The following is a 22,715-nucleotide window of genomic DNA, read 5'->3' as shown; positions in this document are numbered from 1 at the left end:
TTTAAATTATGAACACAATTTGAATTAAAAAAAAAGAATGTACAAACGTTTTTATTGCACGTGGAGTAAATGACACGAGTTACAACTCGAAATTTCCATCTTGCAATGAAAAATTTCATTCAATTTTCTTTCTTTATCTACAGATAATATAGTACGTTAGGGGTAACTTACATAAATAGCACTTTGCAATTATCTCTTAGAGTATAATGTAGGTACTTGGTTTGGGACGTCGGAGCAATAACATTATCGCTAAAGTCACATGCCCAAGTTTTTTATAACGAGAGAAAATATGATTTACTGTCACCTGCGCTTATCATCATTCTGTAAATATTAATACATAAGTCTCTTTGGTCGAGAGCGCAGGGTTATTTTCCATTGATATTTTTATTTTTGTTCACATGATTCAAAGTATTCTCCCTCGTCTACATGAAAACAGATGGATTTTTTTTCTCCCCCTAGTCCAATACGTCGTGTCTGGGGCACGTGACGCGCGTTTTTGATGAGGTCTCGTCCGCTATATTCTTTCTTTTATATACAAAAAAAATGAGACACTTCGCCAGTGACTACTTCACTCCGGGCATTTCAGCACCACTCGCACTGTTAGAAATTCGTGAGGAAAAAATTTTATAACTCAAACGAAAAAAGGTCAAATATTATCAACAGAGGAGAATTTCTAACAGTGTATTTATCGTTTAACGCCATATTTTTCTCTCTAAATACCGAAGGAATTATCACTAGAAAACGTCACTCAGATAACAATGATAAAAAAAAACTCGCAATTATTTACAAAAGCAGTATTGCGTCGTTTCACCTAGAGTCTGACAACTCCTTCCGCATTGGGGAATCTTATTTGGGCTTCTGATTACCATAATCAACGTAGACACGTACCACTTCACCACTGTATTTCCTCTGACTCGGCATGAAATAAAAATCTGGCTGTTGAGACGTCTGCTGGGATGACATACCATTGCCATGGTGACTCTTGGGTCGATGATTTCTACGATCCTGGGTATAATAGCCTGGTTGAGGTGGTGGGGGCGGCTGACGTGGGCCAGGGGCACGTGGTAAACTGTACGTTGCTCTTGGTGCTGAAAGCTGCTGATGACTGCTCAATCTGTGATGATTCTCCATTGTACTCATTCCATTGCTTGATCTCGGTATAACACCGTCCGTAACGTCCCTGTGCCTTGGAAGACTGGATACTGGCGGTGGTGGAGCTTTCTCCTCGGTTTCAAATGCCTCAAAGGCAAAATTTGTATTGGCACCTGTCGAGTAATCCCTCCAAGCATTGTGAGCTATTAAGCGCTCCTGCTGATGAATTCAATTACCAAAATTAATTGAGTGATTCAATCCAATGGATTGCTAGCTACACAGAGAAAAAAGTTATAATTTTCAGAACAACGGCACTGAATTCATGGAACTAGTTTCTTCGTTACTCAGTTTCAATGGAAAATCTCTGGAATGCAGTACCAAATGAAGTTAAAAATTAGTTTTAGTAAGAAAAGTTCGTAAAATAAGAACTGTTGGGTACTGAAATCAAGAACCCCGTGGTCATTAAATTTACATTTGTCTTCTCAAATTATCTTTGTTAATTACGGGGTTGCATCACAACCTAGGCAACCCCTCCCCTCTCCGTCGCGAATCGCCACAAATTACGGAACCTTAATTCAGTAGAGAAGCGGTAGCACGATTTAAGTCGAGTTTGACTATTGGTCAGTTTTCAGTAAATATCTCGGAATCTAAGGCAAATAGCAAAATTTTTGTTATGAACTTTTTTGTAGAGCGAATTGAGAGTCACAAAAAAGGTTATTATGGAAATTTCGCTATCTCCCTTGGATTCGGAGCTATTCTTCGAAAATTGAGCTAAGTCGACTTGAACTGTTTTACCGCTTTGCTTTTTAAATTAATCATCCCAAAGTTTATATTTTAGGAACGCAAAGTACTGGATTCCAGGACCACGAGTACCTTAAAATAAGGGAAAATGAGCCTTATTTAAGTCCAATGGCTACTGGATTTCAGTAAAACTGACCAAGAACTAGAACGTTTTTTGTCTGATCCTCAGAGAAAATTCTCTCAGAGTAAGGAAAAATTTCTCTAAAATCCAAGACATTGCTCCATGAAATTGTCACTGAAAACCATAAACTTTTTCTGCTGTGTGCATATATCATTGAATTCATGATTTTCGATAATTGGTAGAAACCTGATAAATCAAAACTTGGAGTGAATGTTAATGAACGGAGAAGCAGAAGCAAAAGGTACCTTGAAGGAAAAGCTCGAGTTATTAAAAAAACCCCTCCCCCGACTACTACCAATGTGGACTAGGCCGATGCATGTTGGGTGGTATATGTTCATTATGATGACGATGCTGATGATGGTGGCCATGATCATTTTGTCGATGATATCGGGTCGCGGATGTTCGATGAATTGGATTGGCCGAGATGGGAGAAGATACCAGAGGCAGCGAGTACACCCTCTATATCGTCAGGTCGCAAAGAGCGCGTTTCATGCAACAACAAGCAAAGCAGTGAGGTTTTTTTTTCATCAGTTACAGACAAAATAAAAAGGGGGAAAAATGAGACAAAGGGAGAAATGTTTTTTTTTTTATCATGGATCACGTGTAAGATGAAAAAGGGAGAGTAATAGAGAAATATTCTCGGCGTTTCGAGGAGAGGAAACAGATGAAACAATTTGTGTTACTAGTACTTTCAAGGAAAATGTAAGTTAACTCCAAGTTTTGATTAATGTTATTCAAACTATTGTAATACACAATGGAAGATGGAGATTGATGTATTACCTTTGTGGTACGTTTCCTCGTTGCTTTGTACACAGTGCAGGATGCCTGAAGGAGTGCTACAGCAACCAGTGCAGCAACACAACCAATGACAACATATAGCTTTGTAGCGCCCATTAACAAGTCGTTTGATCTAATGCTGTCGTCCTCTAACTCATCGGCCAGGTCATTAGCTAAAGAGCAGTAGAAAGAGGTAAATAGAAAAAAAAAGAAATCTAACTACAGGATAATTAAATTACCACAGATTTGCATTTTACACTTTAGCCAGTGAAATAAATTTCTTTTTCGTGGAATTATACGTACATAGTGGAGCTCTGACAAACAAGTACTGAGGGTCAACCGTGAGTGAACCAACTCTACCAGTCAAGAGTGCCTCTTTGAGGGCTCCCTCAGCGACTGCAACAGTGTCGCTCGGCCTCAAGGCTCTTCCCTTTGCCTCATTTTTATCCAATATCAGATTCATCTTTGCAATAACTCCATCATCACCATTTCTTTGACACAAGGATAATGACATTAATTAGAAAGAGGCTCCTACAAAGCCATTTTAAATCACAAATGGTGAGTTAAAAAAAACTCGAATTCACTTACCTCTGCAACTCGTTGAGTTTAATTGCGTAATATCCAGGTAATTTTGTCAAAGTGGGGCCGAAATTGTCGGAAATTGTGTTTGAAATTACCTCAAAATCTTGACTACCCGGCTGTGGTGGTTGAAATCCAGCGCCAAGATTCACCAATTTTACCTCAACATCGTAATAAAGTCGCGAGGGTGATGGTGTAGAAGGCATATCTTCCTCATCTGAAATGTTTATAAATCCCCCCTCGGTGTTAAAACGAAGCACGAAGACAAAGGATGGAATGAAGTGATGACATAAATTGTGGATTTTACCTTCAATGCCACAAGACTTTATGCATATTCTGTCGGACGAGACAATGGGTATGCCAAGATGTTTCCTAATTTTTTTGTTCACCGGATTGAACATACCACCCTTCACAGGGAACATCATGTACAGACAATGATCATCGGTGAATGACAGGTCATTCGCGTCCTTGGTTGATCGTTTCCGGGTGAATGTCAGAGTTGTCATGCCATTCTCGAGTTTACCGCTGGAATTCATGATGTCTTGTGATTGATCCAAAAGGGGCAAGCTATAGCCACTTATCCACGTGTCCATGACAAAGGCACGACCATTGGTCCTATCGACCCAGCCCAAAACTGCGTCCGTTTGAGTCTGAATAGAATCGATCGTTTGAAATTCATTAGGTCATGTTTATTCTCCCCGAGGGCATTGAGACTCAATCAATATCATTTCATACCATTTTATCGTCCTCCGAGAAACCAACACCCGTCCACTTGTCCGTATCCTTTGTGATAATTGTGAAAGTCATTTCGTCCTGAAAAAAAAAACCCAGTTATGCACGTTAAAAAGATTACATTAACCTCCGCTACTTTATACCGACCATTTCTCTGCATTTTCATATATCCCCAAAGCAAACATCTCATTCCTTCATTGTTTTTAAAATTACCTCAACATCTGTAGTGGTGAGAAAGAAGAAAAAAAAATTCCACAACTTCTGAAATTTGCATTTATACTTCCCGAAGTGGTACTTCTGAATTAAAAAAAAAATCCCCAACACCCGTGCCATTTCATTTAACTTGAACGAAAGTTTTGCCCGAAGGTGTTCACCCGAGAATAATCATGGAAAGAGAAAGCCATGTCGAGTGTGTTTACCTTCTTCGCCCTGTAGATCCAACGAATGTAATAATCGCAGGTGGCATTTTCAACCGCACAGTTCCTTGGATGTCTCCATTCACCTCCGCATTTTCCGCTCTCGAGGAGTGAATTATGTCCCCCAAATTCTTGCTTGTTCTTCTCATCTGTGAGCACACGATAACCCCATTTTAACAAATCCAGATCAACGCATTTCCTTTTAAAAAATCTAGTGCAACATTTTTTGCAGACCATTTAGCTTTATGTACTGTACTATTTTTTTTGCAGTAATAAAAGAATTGCAGTATAATATACGCGCAGGGGAAAGTAGGGTGAAGTGAAGCGTCTTCAATCGTCACTATATCTTGACGAAATATTTATTTCAATGTTCATTCAACTTTCACACTCTGATATACTGCCTTAAACAAGATTATAAATCGATAGTGGAGCGAATTTTGACAAAGTAATACAGCTAAAAATGCCAGGAGCTCATGGGAGCCAGAAATGAGGGCATCAAATAAAGCCTAAAAAATCATCTGAAAAACAATAACTACCGAAAAAGTTGAAGGCTGCAACGCCTCTCTGACTCCTGTGTCCATGATACTTGAGTTCATCAGCTTTGTAGAAGTCTTTGACGCTGACTGTGCTCTTTTCAATACCACTGGCTGGCTGATGAATATATTTACCCGTCTCCTGTCCCTTAGCCCATATAACTTGCATGTCTCCATCCACAATCTCGTGGTCACTGAGCTCATTGGTATTGAGTTTTCGTCTGAATACGATAGTCGTTACCCCGTCCTTTTCAAATCCCATTGCGGCTGTTAAACTTTCCTTTCCACCCCAAAAATCGTCACGTCGAGGGGTTGAACGATCTCTAGTATAATAGTCACCTATCCTGTGGGTATTACCCCTAGCCATACCAATCACCATGTCTGTACAATCCATCGGGTTGAAATCGTGCTTCGGAGTATACTTGTGTATCTCCGGTCTCACTGGAGCTATTTAGTTTTATGGAAAATGTCAAAGCGTTAAGTTATTTCCTTTGTTCAAATATCTTCTCCCGTTCGCAGGAGAAAACCACGTTCTACTGATAATAAGGTGACTGTACACATTGAGAACAGATGAATGGGTACCAATGGCTACTGATAATTTTGTTCTTTTTTTTATGACTCAAACCAGTAGTTCTACTGTACAGGTACTACATACTTTCGTGATGATTGCTAAGTCGCTACTGGAGTTAAATCATTACCTTCGGTTGATCCCGATTTGGTGCTAGACGCAGTATCCAATGGGGCCGCGGGCTCGGGATGTGATATTACGTCTAATTTCCCATTAGGTTCAGATGAGGGTTCGGGCTCGGATTTTGGCTCGGAAGTGGGTTCACTAGTAGGCTCAGATTTTGGTTCTGGAGAGGGTTCACTAGTAGGTTCAGAAGCAGGTTCAGTAGAAGGCTCGGAGGTGGGTTCACTAGTAGGTTCGGATTTGGGTTCGGATGAGGGCTCGCTAGTAGGCTCAGACTTTGGTTCGGAAGCAGGTTCACTAGTAGGTTCGGATTTTGGCTTGGATATGGGTTCAGCGGGGGGTTCACTACTGGGTTCGGATTGGTATTTAGAGATGGGTTCACTAGTAGGTTCGGATTTTGGTTCTGACGAAGGCTCACTACTGGGTTCGGATGTGGGTTCAGGATGTAATTTATCAGGCTCTGGTTCACTCGTAGGCTCTCCTGTGCAACAAAAGCAACAACACCGTGCTACTATACTCAACCAACACCATGTGCTTTTATAAAATAATAAACACATTCGAATAATTTTAATGTGTACAGTGAGTGGATGAGTGAGGTGAGTGAACTAAATCTCGTACAATTATATAATACACTACGTTTGTGTGATAATTACGTGTTATAATCTACATAAATTAAAATCAGTAGCTACTGTTTATATTTTATTCATTCCTACGTGTTATTAAATACAACTGTAATATTCAATTACTCTCTATGATGAAACTATAAATAGTTGTGAAAATAATTCTCAGTGATATTTAAACATGAGGAGACAATACAAATGAAAGGAAAATAATATAATATGGAAGATTCTCAGTTCTCCGTGCGAATATCTAAAAAGGTGGAAACAAATTGAGATGCGCAAAATGAAAATGAGCATGGGATAATTGAAACAAAAGAAAAAGTAATTGCGATATTCCATCCAAAGGAGCAATTTAACAAGTTTGTAGACGCTCGTCTGATGCTAGGGGAATATTTATTTTTCTGGTTCAACCGAGCGAATATCGTAAATGAGGAGAAGACAAACTCGTAAAGTAAAATCAGTGTGAGATGATTCAGTGTAAATAAATCGTTATTATAGATACTTTTTAATATTCTTTTCAACTCACCAGTTGGCTCGGCACTCGCTGACTCGGGGGACCTTCTCTTACGGCCTGTAAGAAGATTAACAATAATTCATTCCAAGATTGAAGTGAGGGACAGAGTTAAAAAGTTTGATCATTACGATGTTATTAATTCTCTGAGATTATTCTGAGGTAGTAAAATCGTAAGTTTATGGCTATCATCTGGGTGAATTTCCCCTGGAAAATACAGTTATTATCGGTCTAGTTGTTTCGGTGATGCAGACACTTGGACAATCATCGGAAAATTTGTTTATCGTATATCTCGGTAGATCGTAAAACGAAAGAGCTTTCCCTTTGGCCAACGGAAATGGAAATTTCCTTGGCTTACCAATAAGACACCCGTCATGGTAGAAATCCTTATTTATTTTCACTTCTACTCACCTTGTTTTGTGCTGACGCGATAAGTAACACTCGTTTGTACCGTCACGTCAGTATCAATTCTCGGTGTAACCCCGAGATCATGGGGTCTTGCCGATCGTCGTTTAGCCCCTGATCTCGACGGCTCAGCACTAGGTTCGGGCTCACTCTCTGCTTCCCCAGATGGATTTCGAAGTTTAGCCGTTTGTTTACGTACATTCTTGGGGGATGATGCCTCCGGCTCGGGTTCGGCTGTAGGCTGATTGGCCTTGGCACCATTGGATCTACTCGTGGGTTCGGACTTTGGCTCGGGACGTGGCAGGGGCTCAGCATTATCACTCTTACTGTGGATCTCGGGGAAGGCGCGGCAGGCTGGGGTCAAACTCGTTGGTCTCCAACCAACGCCAACCCACGAGGTGCCGTTCACTACCATAACGCCTTCCAATTCACTCGTGTCCTTGAGAATTCTCCAGTAGAATGCAAAGTCATCGGAAAAACGTTTCATCGTGTAACCGTCGAGATCAATTTCCGTTGTTTTAACTGGGGATCCTGTTGATTATAGTTTTTAATTATCTCATGCGCTGTGAAAGAATTTCGATTGAAATGTCCGGTTCTTCGGGGAACTTTTTATCTTTTTTTTTCAATTCAATTATTTCGTGTCAATCAATAGAAGTCAGGAAAAATCGGTGGGATTTTTATGCAATTGTGCAACTTTTCGGGATCAATGGACTTTTATTCGGGCTCATCGTCAATTGCATGTATAGAGCAATCATTCAACCTCATCAATTCATTCAAGCAAACATAATGAAACATTTGGAAAACAAAAATTCATTCGTTTGATGTCTCCACCAGTGTTTCATTCAGTTTATGGTGCGAAATATTAAAATTCAAATTGTTCTGAATAAAATTGAGCAAATGTCCGAAGGGAGAAATCAGGAAAAACTTTATCTGAAAGAATAAATGTGAAAAGCCGTTCAATTATGAATGACTTCAAGGTTTTATGAGGAAAAGCGGAGAAATGTGAGTTTTAAAAGCACGTAAAAAACTAAATCTTTCGCTAAAAGTCAACAAACCTTTTTTCCTGCGCAATTGATATTTTTTCTCGAGAGAAACCATGAAATTTCGTAATTTCACACTTAATGACAGAAAAATACGAGAAAGTGAAGTGAAAAATTTTTGATAATTGCTCTTCGCTCTCATTATTAACTCTAATTAGCGCTAAAATAATGGTGAGAAGTTGTGACTTACGTTTGCTACATCCCGGACCAAACCATCCAACATTGCAATAACAGTGTTTTGTTGGGGCTGTTGTACCACCATTGTCGACACAGGTGCCCTGATTACCGCAGTCTGAATCGTCTAGGCAATCCTCTCTGAATTCACACCTAGCCCCGTGATAAAACCGGTCACACCTGCATCTACCCAAAAGATATCTCCCATGACCGCTGCAATCTTCTCTGTATGTCTTTCTCTCCAGTATCTGTTTGTCACACGGGGATGATTAATCGGTATCCCCAGCGCCGTTGGAACTTTTTTTTATACTACTTTTTTTCAGGCGTTTTGTAACTCACGTCAATATCCGCACAGGACCAGAACCTGTAACTCGATCCCCACTCCTCTGCCTCGCGTAGCAATCTCACTGTACAATCTGTACAGGTGAAATTCTGTGGTAATTCAACGGGATAACTCTGTGCCCTATTAGAGAGAATGAATGTTATGTAAGTTATTCTATTCTTCATTTTACTTTGGGAGGGAAAATCTTTTTATGATAACGAATAATTAATTTTTAACATTCAGGACTGGAGGAAAAATTTCTAATTCTCAGGAACAGTTTGACAAGTACATAATTCGGATTATGTACATTTCTTTGAGGAACTTGAAGGAACACTTTCTCGGAAGACGATGGAGGAGTTTCAATCTTGTGTAATTTTTTTAATGGAATGATATCGTTCTTAAATTGAAAAAATCCGGTGCTTTAATTAAGATTTTTTTACTGAATTAATTAAATGCCTGGGATTTTCTGAAATTAATTTATATATGAGGCAAAGGGGGACGATTTTGATAGATTTTTAAAAAATATCTTTGTTTATAAACAGTGATATTAGAATTTTGAGTGATGGGTGAATTGACTCCTCATTAATAGATCTGTCTGTCTGTCTGTCTGTCTGTACTTATGTAAACTCTTGTAATTTACAAATTTTCAGTATTACTATTTTTCAGTTCTAAAAATTACTATAACTTTTGAGACACTTCAATTAACAAAGTAAATTTTTGCTTCCGAATGGAAGCATTGTATTCAGCAACTCCGAAATTTCCTTTTTTTTGTATCAGGGTAACTAAATTTAGTCTCAGGAGTTCGAATATACTATTTTTCAACGATAAACGAAAAAATTGCTTAAATGAATTTAACTGTGATTTAAAATATTCTGCCGATGCCATCGTTACCGAGTTCGATCATGACATTGGTTGCATCATCTTTTGTTGAAAAAATTTATTTTGAAACCATAATTCAGGGGAAGATGAAAAAATGAAGATAACATTGGGGAAATGTTGAATTCAATGCATCATTGAATTTAATTTAAAATACATCGTCATAGAAATTCCATTCCGAAGCAAATTGCTAGTTTATTAGCAAAAGTATATTGACTACGTTGTGGCGAAAGCAATTTTCCACTTGTTTTTCAATTTTTCCGATTAGCCAGTCAATGGCAATTGAGGATATCCAAGTACTTTGATAATATCGAGAAAAAATAGCCTGTCGATATTGAACCGTTAGAAACCATTCTATAAATTCGAAAAAAAATTAGAAAGTTTACTTTTGGATGAAGATAGATAAAATAATAAAAAGTTGCATTTTTTGAAAATTACAAGCGCTTTCTATAAATAATTTATAAACAATCAATTTTCCACTATATAAATCATGTGTTCGGAATCGTAACAAATTTATTCAGATTCCGAATTTTACCAAAAATCGATTTCATGCCTAAAAAAATTATACACAACAAATGTTTAAAAAAATAATAATTCTGTGCAAAATGTAATTTAAATGACACTGAATACTCATAATTTTTTTCTAATTCTTCTCACGCAATTTAATTAACAAATTTTGTGATTGAAAATGGTTGAATCTATAGTGGTCTGTACCAAACTGTAAATGATACTTGGATATCCTTAAAGAAAAATGACGCGCTGGGCGTTTCCCTCCATAAGGATACCAATCTAGGGATCAGAACTAGCTCTAGACTTAATGATTCGACCACTGGTCAATTCACCCCATTGAAAAAAGTCACTAAAAAAGTGTTGATTACGTTGCATCTTCTTCGACAAATTCACTGAGCTGTGTCACAGGTGTGAGGTCGATAAGTGGCCTATCGAGAGCGTCAAGGATCTGCAATCTGAATCCTCCCTGCAACCCACGAAAAAGCCATCAACAATAAATTCAAAGTCTCATATACTGTTAGAAAATTACTCTCTAAATTTCAAGTAAAAAATCTTTAAATTTTTAACAACGAATAATTTACATGGAATTTCCATTGCTCTTGTTATTCATAAATCCATCAATTTGCTTGAATATTCAATAAAATTTGCTTTCTCAGGGTCATACGACAATTAAAATTACTGAAGATTGCGATAATTAAGGCGACTTTTCTGAATTTTCAATCTATTGAAAATTCAATTGAATGTAGTGCTTGATTTTCACGCTAGGTTTGAAAATCCAAATTGCCCTTGAAAATTCAATGATCATTCACCATGAAAAACTTAATTTTATTGAGTTACCAAAATGAATCCGTGATTCCATGAACAATTTTATTGAAATTCAGTAGTGAAGTGGCAAAACGGTACAAGCCAATTTCGACTATTGACCAGTTTTCAGTGAATATCTCGGAATCTAAGAAAGATAACAAAATTTTTGCTATAACCTTTTTTGTAGAGTCGATTGAGAACTCAAAATTCAACGGGGAGATAAGCCGACCTAAACCGTTTTACTACTTCGCTACTGAATTGAATTCAATTTCAGAATATTGAGAATTCAACTGCATCTGTTACTTAAGGGGTAACAGAAGGCCACCGTTTCCCTGAAATTTTTAGACAAATTTCCGGCACAAAGTTATCAATATTTTTGCCCTCCAAAACACATTGATCTTCATCATCGCCTCCTACTTTGATTAGTAAAAATATCGATAACTTTCGGCAGGAAATTTGTTCAAAAATTAGGAAAATTAAGGGCATTCTGTTACCCTTTAAATATCGAAAAATTTCTAACAGTGTGACAAGTTTCCAGAAAAATCCGAAGAGCCTCGAAATATAGAAGCCCAAACCGTTGGCAGTAAACTACACTTGGTATTCGGCTTTCACCCGGATTCCATTGGTACGATACGCGCGTGCCTAACGCTCCTGTGTACTTTTACCCAGGTGACAGTTATCTTGGCTAGTGAGGAAGTTGAGCCCTCCCTCATCCGTAGCCCCATACCAGCTATAATAGCCCAAGTGTAGAGGCTACCGAGAGATATCTCAAGAACGAAATTCCACACTTGGCAGATGTCGTTGGTGTAAAAATAATTGAATGTCGAGGAATTACGGGTGAAAAATTCACCAGTAAAAACTGAATAGGCACCCGGGTGAAAGCATTGGCGAATCTGGCGTTAACATCTGGCTGGCATGGGGGGAAAATACTAGACACAAACAAGCGCATCATGATGCACAAAGGAATGTTAGTAATAAACGCTGCGGTTCCATCGTTGAGTGGCTCTTTGAGGTGTCTCACTGGTGGATAGTTAGGGATAAAAAGCTAGTGTCAATTATCCTGCCGGTTGTATTCATATGCCATAAAAAATATTCACCGTAAGAAGTTTATGATGATTTTTTATGAAATGATTTTGTTGATTTAGCAGCAGTGGAGTTCGATGCGAGTGTGTAAACGTGGTTTTTCAAGCGCGGAAGGTGTGTAGGGCTCGTGGAAGGCGAGTGCTACCCTCCGAAGGGTCACAGAACACATTTCTCGCGAGTGTCAAACTTAATTTTTCATCGCAAGGTGTGGAAAGTAAAATTGCAGAGTGAGAAATGGGATAAAAGCACTTTTATCTTCATTCTTTTTTAATATCTATCTTATTTATTAACTTAACTTTTGTAACTTGTTATTTATTGCAAGAAACATACATTCTTGCAAATGACCATTGCCCGAGGGCCTTCAGCCTCTTATTCATTAATTTTTCAGGTAAATCAACAAAATTGTAGTGTAAATCGCATAATTGCGTGACGAGTTCATTTCCTGAATAATTGAATTTTCAATAAAAATCGAAAACTCAAGAACGCTCTTAATTTTAAAGTCCTTACGTCAAATGTCAGTCAAAAAATTTACTTTTTTTCTCTCTAAAATGTCGATATTGATAGATACTCTACGATCAGAAGGTAGTCTGAATTATCATGTGCCATAAAGAATATTCACCGTAAGAAGTTTATGAAAATTTTTTTACGAAACGATTTTTTGGACTTGGAAAAACATTTTTCTCTTCATTCTCGTCTAATGCCTACTCGATTTGTTAATTTCTCTGGTAAATCAACCCAATTTTACTGCAAATTCTAAAATTGTGCGGAGAATTCGGTTTTTTTGAAGAATTAAATTTTCAATGAAAATCGGAAAATTTAGGGACACTTTCAATTTAAGGAGCCTCTACATCAAATATCAGTCAACAAATTATCCTTTCTCTTCGTAGTATTTCCACTAACGGAGCTAGTGTCGATTATCCCTCAGGTTATACTCATATGCAATAAAAAACATTTACCGTAAGCAGTTTATGAATATTTACCCACGAATTGACTTTGTGGATTCAGCAAAAGATTTTTATATTCATTCTCGGCTAATATCTAGTCTATTCATTATTTTCTCAGGTAAATCAATTAAATTTTGATGGAATTAATAATTTGCGTGAATACCCTAATTAGCATAAATATTTAATGAAAATTAAAAATTTTCCTCTTCTCTTTGAATTCTAAGGTGTCTTTATTTGAAAAATCACTCAAAAAAAATCATTCTTTCTCTTTGAAGTGTCTCCATAGGTTGATCCTCGGAGATAAAAAATTAGTGTCGATTATTCCTCAACTTCAAAAATCATTGTCTTGGGAGAAGAATTGATTTTTTTAGAATCTTATTTCTCCAGGCCAGCCATTCCCAGGTGGTCCATGTCCATCTCCAAATATTATAATTATGTTTAATCATGAGATGAATTATGAGATGATTATGCTTTCTTGCGTAAAATAATTTCGAATAATTCTAAACGTTAATAATTGTCCATCAAGTTAATTGAAGGTCATATGCAGCATAATCATCCCATAATTCCCCACAATTGTATTATTTCTAGATGGACTTGAACCACCTGATAATGACTAGCCTAGAGAAATCCGCTCCTAAAAAAATGAATTCTTCTCCCAAGAAAATGATTCCTCGGCAAAAGTAATTTTTCCCTCGGTGTATAGGGTGAACAGGACAATTGTTGGACGGTTAAGGGAAATTCGAGTTTCGTGGTATTATCTAAAATAGAAGAATCTCCTAAATGGGAATATGATGGCTTCCACACCTTCAAGAATGATTTAATTAGCAGAAAAAAATTATTTGAACTGAAAATAACAATACAAAGAATAACCAAATTAAGAAATAGTTGAATGCAGCCGAAACCCCTAATTTTTGGACGACTGGGCCGTATTTTTTTTTTATTTATTAAATGTCGATCTATAGAAAAAATGATTGGTCACATGATTATACACGACTAATATTATTGAAAGGTGAAATAATCGGTACAATTTTCATTTGATTTATAGAATATTCAATGCAAACTGAAATCGTCCAGAAACTAACCCCCGTCCAGAAATTGACCAGTTCACCCTACCTATGAAAAAAGGGAACTAATCCAGTGGATTTAGCAAAACATTTCCATCTTCATTTTCCTCAATTTTCATAGAAATAAAACCGTCAACTTCAATCCTGAATTATATTATCTTCTCCAGTTTACATCATAATAATCACGAATGGGAATAAAATTCCGAGTTTTATGTGCACACTAAAATCCACAATTACCCTTGGAATCTTATTCAATCTTTTTAGCCCACAAATTGCTCTGAATTAGATAAAAATTGCCGGGATAGGTGACGACGGTGGAATGCCCACGTTTCTTATGTCTCAATTTGTTCTGGTGTCAGTGAAATCACGGGGAGATTCTAGAGTCATTGATCCCATCTAATCCGCAGGAAAATCGTCTCTCCATTGGCGTCAGTGGGCGAGGGAAATGAAATATAACGGGGCGATCGGTCCCTCCCTCTGAGTTTAATTATATCCCATTTTGTAACGGGGATGGGCTGGGGGGGAGTCACAAACCTACTGTGAGGCCTCGATGGAATGTCGAATGAAGGTCAGCGCCAATGATTTCCGCATTGACGCGCCAGACCAATAACACCTGCGCGTCATTACATTTTTTTTTCGCGTTTTCATCGGGTATTTCAGGTCATTACATGCATTAAGGACATTAATGACTTTGTGCGATTTTTTTAAAATCGGGTAACACTCATTGGCAGAGCGAAATTAATGACCATGAGAATGAAAATCTCATTGGGCATCACCTGAATCGCTTCAAAATGCTGTCATGTTTATTTTTGAGGTCATAACGGACTCTCTCGCATAGCTCGAATGTATCGAGCACGCCTCAACGTTATATCCCTCCGCGTTCATCGACACACGTGCATACCAAATTCCTCCTCATTTGCCATACCCCTTCTCCCTGTTTATAACACCGCTAAATGAAAAATTTAGCTTCATTTATTTCATAATACGAGATATCGGTGGGAATTTCGAAGCGTGCGTTGCTGGATTTCTATGGACTACGGAATTTCGTCATCATCGATCGATTGAATGCCTCAGTGAGTCAACCGGATTCATTGTATTCTTCATCATCAAAAAGAAATGGAACTTTGCTGAGGTTTCTTGATCTTCTTGACACATTTTTTGGGAATTTTCAAGTGATAGCTCAATATTTTTGGAACGTGATGGGATGATTTTACGAATCGAAGTGCGGATTAATCATTTTAAAAGTACAAATTCGTAATTGATTTTTTTCAGGTAAATTGACGCAATTTTAGTGGAATACCATGAGATTTTGGGAAAACTTTTGTTTTCATGTAGAATATAGGATGAAGATTCAATGAAAATGTTAAAATTTATAGGCGTTTTGAATGTAGGGAAAACCGTTGGAAAAAAATTGAAATTTCAAGGACAGTGGATTAGTCATTTTTAGCAGTGACATTGAATGCGATTTAAGGGGGGGAAATTCATGAAATTTCCGATTTCACTGAAAATTCAATGAAATTTCAAATTGTTAAACAACATTGAGATGAGAATCCCTCAATCTATTTGAATTTCCAATGAATTCATGAATATTTAGTGACAATTCAAGAATATGTTTACCGGAATTTTCGAGATTTCTACCCATTTTCAGGAAATAATTGACCTAAAATTTACAGTTTTCATTCATTTTCCTATGAAATCCAGTACCAGCACTGGAATTTTTCCTTGGCTGTCCCTCCGCGCCCGTTTCTAAAGAATTTCCTTCCATGTATTCATGTGAATTTGTTCAGGAAATATGAGTTTTATCTCTACGTTCACGAGATAATATCACAATTTATTGAAGAGAATTGAATATTGATAGTTTTGAGGAATACAACTTCCTATTTTTCTATAAAACCAGAGATTCATGCCAAAACATTCGAAAGATCTTATATTTCCCTGTTAATTAACTCAACTTCACTGCGATACCATAAAATTTCAAGAAGACTCCCGTCTTCTCGAAGAAATTATTATATAGAATCTGTAAAACATCGAAAATTCGTGGACACTTGGAACTTTGAGGTGTCTTTGCTGAAAATTCCAGTTAGAAATTTTCACAGTTGAGAATGGAACCAGTGTTTTCAATGGAGCACTCAATATTCAAGTCAAGTGGTTCGGAAAATCTGAAACCTCTAATAATAATTTCATGACATGATGCGACAGTTTCGTGGTTTGAATATTGATATAATCGACCAATGGCATTTTCTATTCTCCTACACCTATAAAAATAGTTTATTTGAATTGAATAAACTTCATTTGAATAAAAAAATAGATCAAATAAATACGTTTTGATTTGCAAATAAACAGATCAAAGATGTGCATTTAGATTTATATCAAGTCAATAGTTCTTCAAAACGAAGACTATTACTTAGAAATGAAATAATTCTGTAAATGCGAAGGAAACGAATTTACACGGAGAGAAAAGTTGGATAAAAATTACCTAGAAAATCGTGGCAAATTTTACTGTGCGAAAGGTAATCGTACAGCGAAATGTAATTCACTGAAAAAATACCCGTTTGTGGAAAATATTCTACGATTCGTTCGGTAAAAAAACACATCGATGGATGCAAAAATTATCCTCTTGTACAATAAAATTTCCCGCCCCGTTAGGCAATTTTTTTCTTGCACTCGAAGGCGGTGTAATGGCGAATGGCCGTGTAACTTTACCGAACGCGTTCGGCGCTCGGCGCCCTCTCAAAGGTTAAAGAACCCTTTTCTCACGAGTGTCGGACCCTATTTTATGACACTACTAGAATCCAGAAACTGCAATTCTAACCTGGCTTGGCTGCTTCGGGCCCAATGACATAAAATATTGTGTCACACGGCGATAAAAGTATTATCCGACTCATGTGACAACAATCCTCGCCTTCAACTCGGCTTATAAAGCCACACTCGTCAGATAATATTTTTATCGGCTGATGACATAATGTACTATTTCATCACAATATGTGGAAATTGGAATTGTACACACGCGGAGTGTGCGTACAATTTCACTTTCTGCACGAGTGACGAAATAGTATATTTCTAACTTATGGAGGTAAAATAAAGAAGTCCTGCCCACGTGTGGAGATGCCACCCGCGCCGAAGGCCACTCCAAAGCACTCGGCGTAGGCGCAAAGTCATATCAAAGTCGCGAAGCGGGAGGGATAAGTGTACTTTGCACCCACCGAAATAAATGAATAAAAAAAATAAATGCAAAAGTTTGAAATAAACAGATTTATTAAACTAAAATGCGTCAATCTCACGAAATTGCTGAAAAAACAGCTGTTTTCCGGCACAATTTCCTCCGAATCATCAATAAAAATCCGAAAATTCCTGAACACTTCAAATTTCAAGACTCATTTATTTGAAATGTCACATAACAAAATTTCACAAGTGATGAATAAGTGAAATTTGTCATGGCGAGCGTCATTTGCATTGTTCTTTAGCACGAGTGAATTTATCATGACTAAATAACGTTGGAATAGCTCGGCACAAAGAGTATATTGACTCCCAACAATTCCTCCCAGCCCAATGGTTAACCGCGCTGATGTATTATACGATCACTAAATACCTAAGCCTTCCTTTTCTGAATAATTCAAAGCGCGACTACCTTGAGAAGAAAACGCGTGTAGGCCGTCCGGTTTTGCGCCCGAGAGTTAGTTGTACCCGCTCATCCCCACTCTGAAATAGTTCTTACAAGCCTGGTATCGCAAGTATACTCCATCGGAATCTCCGTTGAAACTTTGCCACTAGTCGCAATATAGCTGGGGCCTTTTTTTATAGTGAACCACGAGGCCACGGGCCCTTCACTAAATTTTACTCATTCATAACGCTCAGTGACTGACTATGAATTATATTCAATTCGCATGCAATTACTCGGAATGCACTCAAACTTGATGGAAAATCCCGTTGAGCAAATTTGTGAATTTAAATAACTTCTCGTTTCAATGTTTTTGTTAATTTATTTATTTGTTATTTACGCATTTATTTTAATGAGATTTTTTTCACTTACTCGGTGGGGATACGCCAGGTGCCAGGTTACGTTAAATTTACTTCCGGCTAATAAACTCGTCTTGATGTCCCCTGTAACATGAGAAAGCAAAAATTAATCTGAGATGAATTTTTTACATGTGAGCAAATTAAAAAAACTCTATTGCATCATTCAAATCACATTTTGCAATATAGGATTTTTTTGTTGTGTGGTGACTGTGTCTCCACCATGCCTCTGCTCAACATATTCATTCACGCAAACGTACACAATTCCCAACCAACATTTAATATCGGACGCTAGTAGCACTCATCATCTTTCTACATTGCTCACTCAACCAATTCCATTCAGCTAAAGAACAAGTTCACCTACACACTTACCCTCTACTCACCACCTGGACATTTGTACAGAGAAAAACCCGATTGTAAATATAAACTCAATTTCGCTCTACGTCTGGAGGCGATCAAACGGTTCAAGTCGATTTTGACTATTGGCCAATTTTCAATGAATATCTCGGAATCCAAGGGAAATAGCGAAATTTTCGTCAGAACCTGTTTTGTAGTCCTCAGTTTTCTCTAGAAAAAATGTTGTTACGAAAATATCGTTATCTTCTTCAGTTTCGGAGATATTCCTGGGAAACGCAGCAAAGAACTAAGTCGACTTAAACCGTTTTACCGTTTCGCTTCTTGAATTGTTGAACCTTTCGTAACTCTCATTTTAATTGTCATGAAATAGATTTCTGCAAACATGGCAAATATGAATAAATTTATGACAAATAGAATAGCGAAGTGTGTCTACATTGCGGGGACAAAGTCCCCTTGATATGACGTTTTCTCATATTTTTATTGAATGTGTTGTTTTCTTGTTAACAATATTTTCGACCCCAAGGGTAACAAGGGTCAACAGGTTCCAACATCGTAAAAATAGTAGATTATGTCATCAGGCGCCTTCGACTCGGATTATAAAGCCACATCCGCCAGACACTGAGAGAAAAAATTATTCCTGCCCAGGAATGATATTCTCGTCAGAAGATAACATTTTTTCAGAACGAATTTTTCCAGGACAGTCATTTTCAGAGAGTCCAAAGTCTATCCTCAAAAATTACAGTGATGTTGAACAATCTGATTATTATGCTACATATGACCTTGACAAAATGTTCTCCGATATCTTCCGGATTTTACAAATTGGTGATTTTCTCAGGTAAAGAAAATTGGAATAATTCCAAATGTTAATAATTATTATTGGAGTTTCTTCGAGGTCATGTGCAGAAGAATATTCTTATAGATCACCATAATTCTCACGCTTGGAACTGATTTTGGAGCACCTGGAAATGACTGGCCTGGGCAAATACGTTCCAAAAGAGATATTTTCTTCTACTAAGAGTATGAAAAAGATATCACCAATAACATTTTCTTGGCAGGAATAAATTTTTTTCTCAGTGGATAATGTTTTTATCGCCGTGTGAAATATGATATTTTCTGTCGTTGGGCCCGAAAACCGCGATCTAACCGAGCAAAGCGAGATTAGAACGGCGGTTTATCGGGCCTAATGACATAAATAAAATTTCCTTTATTTGGAATGTCAGATAAAAAAATTTCACAAGTGATGAATAAGTGAAATTTGTCATCGCTCAAAAAACAAAAAATGCAATCAATCGTTTCTAACCCGTCAATAATCATCAGTTAAATCAAAGAAATCAGAAACTCAATTTAGAACCCCTATTCTAACAATAACGTTTTTATTCTGTTATTAATGACGCAATTAAAAACCTGCAGAAAAAGTTTTCCCCAAAATCTCTTCCGATGCCGATCAATTTAACAAAATTGAATTCAAAGTAGAATTCACCGTTTTATTTTACCACTTTACTACTGGATTAAACCATTCGTAACATAAACCCATGTAATTCTTACGTTTTGATACATACACGAGCAATTAACTCATCTCAGACGCGCTGATGAGTATTACGGGTTACGGGTTACGACTATTCCAACAATTTTACTTTCATCCTCAATCTGTTGTTTTTTTCATTAGTTTCATTCTCACGAGCCACGCCACATTGTTGCACATCCTGATATTCATCAAATAATCATAAAAATTACAGCAATAGGATAGACTTCATTCGCAACCGAGAAATAGAGTGATTAAACACACTCATTTATCATATTTATCCGAGTATTTAATACAGCGGGTGTATAAAAAGAAAGTGCTCCAGGTTATTACACCATTCATTTCGTCCGAATAACAGGTACTTTCCTTTTTTAAGCCACAACCTTCCGACTTCATTACACATCTCACCGTGTAGCAAAAAATTTGTTATGTATGCAGATAATTGTTTGATAAGTCTTGTTCTTCGATTTGTAAGTGAAACCAATTAGCACGATACTTTCTCGTACGCTTTATTACTGAATAAACAACTTGGCTCCAGTCAATATTCGTTTGATGGGGAACAATGAATGATTTAGCAGGTTCTTTTCATGAATTTAAAGATCAAAAATTTCTCTTCCTACGGATTGGGAAGGGATTCCAGTATTCGGTCAACAGGTGAGAGAAGATGATGTGACGACACATAAAGAAAAATCAATCCGGAAGTTTACGATCATTGAAGTAATGAAAAAAGATATTGCTTGCTTAAATACTTGAATTTATTCATATTCACTCACAAATTCATTCATTTTTCCTCAGAAAAAAATAGTGAAACTCAGGAAATTGATGCTGTTTGTTTGTGATGACGAAAGTTTTGAAAAGATATGGACTGCATAGTTTTATTTCTAAAAAAAATTAAGTTAAAATATCAAATTTCTTGTTTGATGAATTAACAAGAAATAATTGATGATTTGACAGGTTTTTCTCATTACGTTAAGCCTTAAAAATTTCTCTTCCTTCGGATTGGGAAGATATTCGGGTATTCGCTCAATTGGTGAAAGAGGATGATGTGACAACACATAAAGAAAAATCAATCCGGAAGTTTATGATCATTGAGGTCATAAAAAAAATATTTCTTGGTTTAGTACTTGAGTTTATTCACATTCACTTACAGATTCATTAATTTTTTTCATAAAAAACATGTTTGTGATGTCATGACAGTCAATGGTAATGAAAATTTGTGAGTCGATATGGATTACAGAAGTTTATTTGTAGACAAAATTTATTAAAAATTATAAATTCTTTGTTTGATAAAATAATCAGAAATAATTGATGATTGGACAGGTTTTTCTCATGATGTTAAACATCAGAAATTTCTCTTTCTGCTTCTGCGGATTGGGAAGACATTTAGGAATTTGGTCAACAGTGAGAGAGTATAATATACTCAGCAGTGGTCGGAGTATAATATGACAACGCATAAAAAAATCAATCCGAGAGTTTACGATCCTTGAAGCAATAAAAGCAGACATTTCTTGCTTGAATACTTGAGCTAATTCACATTCGCTCTGAAATTCATAATTTTTCCCATTACCGAAAAAATGTTGAAAATCTAGAAATTGATGGGGTTTGTTTATGACGTAGTGAGAGTCAATGATGATGAAAACCCTGAAAAGACATGGATTATATCACTAGCGAAGCGGTAAAAGATTCAAGTAGATTTTGACAATTAGTTTTTAATGAATATCTCGGAATCTAAGGGAGATAACAAAATTTTTGTCACAACGTTTTTTGTAGCCTTTAATTCGCTCTGGAAAACATAGCATTAATCGGTATCAATCATTACTTTTAGTAATATTATGAGGAGTTGCACCCTACAGTAATTTAGATTTATTTATCGTAATCGAAATTTGAAAATTAATATAATAATTGGTAATTTAATTTCTCAATTATTAGTTGATAAAATAATTCGGAATATGAAAATTTAAATTGATAGTTAATTTCAAAAATCAAAAAATTGGTGAGTAATATTAGCAATACTTATTCCAAATTTAGCTGTTATTCAAAATTTTGATTATGCCGATGTCTGCTGCAAACCAGATCATCATGAAAAATTCGTTATCTGCCTTAGTTTCGAAGATATTCCTTGAAAACTCAGCTGAGAGCTAAGTCGACTTAAACAGTTTCACCGCTTCGCTACTAATACAGATTCTATTCCACAAGAAACCCGATAAGTATCAAATCCTTCATTTTGAGGAATTAAGTTTTTCTTCCTATGGATCAGGAAGATAATTCGGAATCTAGTGAGCAGGTGAGAGAAGAGGATATTACACCACAAGAAGAAAAAATCACTCCGGAAGTTGATGATCATTGGAATAATAAAAAAATGTTTGTTGCTTGAAAGCGTGAGGTAACTCATACACTTCATCATTTCACGATTTTATATATTCCTGGAAAATTATGAAGAAGCAGATCACCGTCGTATTAGAGTAATATGAAAAAAGTGGATTGCATAGATTTCGTGCCAGACGGAATTCAGTAGAACTGCCAAATTCTTCGTTTGACGAATTAACAAGAAACAATGAATCACTGGACATTTTTTTACGAGGTAAATATCAGAAGTTTCTCTTTCTATGGATTGGAAAGATACTCTGGCATTCGGTCAACAGGTGAGAGAAGATGATGTGACGCTACACGAATAAAAAATCAATGCGGAAGTTTACGATCATTGAAGTAATAAAAAAGATATTTCTT

At 36.7% G+C, this 22,715-nt stretch overlaps 1 protein-coding gene across 2 annotated transcripts in view; it reads right to left on the bottom strand.

Annotated features, from left to right (window-relative positions):
- Positions 1–24: 24 nt before the first annotated feature.
- The window catches only part of LOC107040788, a 34,185-nt gene continuing 11,494 nt past the window's right edge, over positions 25–22,715 (bottom strand). Inside the window, exons 3-17 of one of the 2 annotated variants that reach the window (XM_015261030.1) lie at positions 18,126–18,196; positions 10,569–10,666; positions 8,832–8,955; positions 8,509–8,740; positions 7,285–7,809; positions 6,889–6,933; positions 5,750–6,223; positions 5,055–5,498; positions 4,522–4,667; positions 4,106–4,183; positions 3,678–4,020; positions 3,380–3,587; positions 3,095–3,282; positions 2,795–2,964; positions 25–1,311 (exon numbers count right to left, since the gene is read on the bottom strand). In XM_015261030.1, the coding sequence (XP_015116516.1) occupies positions 847–1,311; positions 2,795–2,964; positions 3,095–3,282; positions 3,380–3,587; positions 3,678–4,020; positions 4,106–4,183; positions 4,522–4,667; positions 5,055–5,498; positions 5,750–6,223; positions 6,889–6,933; positions 7,285–7,809; positions 8,509–8,740; positions 8,832–8,955; positions 10,569–10,666; positions 18,126–18,196 (3,611 nt within the window). In that variant the 3' untranslated portion in view covers positions 25–846. The remainder of the gene's footprint in view (positions 1,312–2,794; positions 2,965–3,094; positions 3,283–3,379; positions 3,588–3,677; positions 4,021–4,105; positions 4,184–4,521; positions 4,668–5,054; positions 5,499–5,749; positions 6,224–6,888; positions 6,934–7,284; positions 7,810–8,508; positions 8,741–8,831; positions 8,956–10,568; positions 10,667–18,125; positions 18,197–22,715) is intronic. The other variant, XM_015261031.1, reaches the window with a different exon arrangement.

This window comes from Diachasma alloeum, unplaced genomic scaffold, assembly GCF_001412515.2.
Source record: "Diachasma alloeum isolate Michigan unplaced genomic scaffold, Dall2.0 Dall_scaffold_00343, whole genome shotgun sequence".
In the NCBI taxonomy this organism is placed as follows: domain Eukaryota; kingdom Metazoa; phylum Arthropoda; class Insecta; order Hymenoptera; family Braconidae; genus Diachasma; species Diachasma alloeum.
Note: the sequence above shows the minus strand (reverse complement) of the source record. Positions and strands in the feature narration are given on the sequence as shown.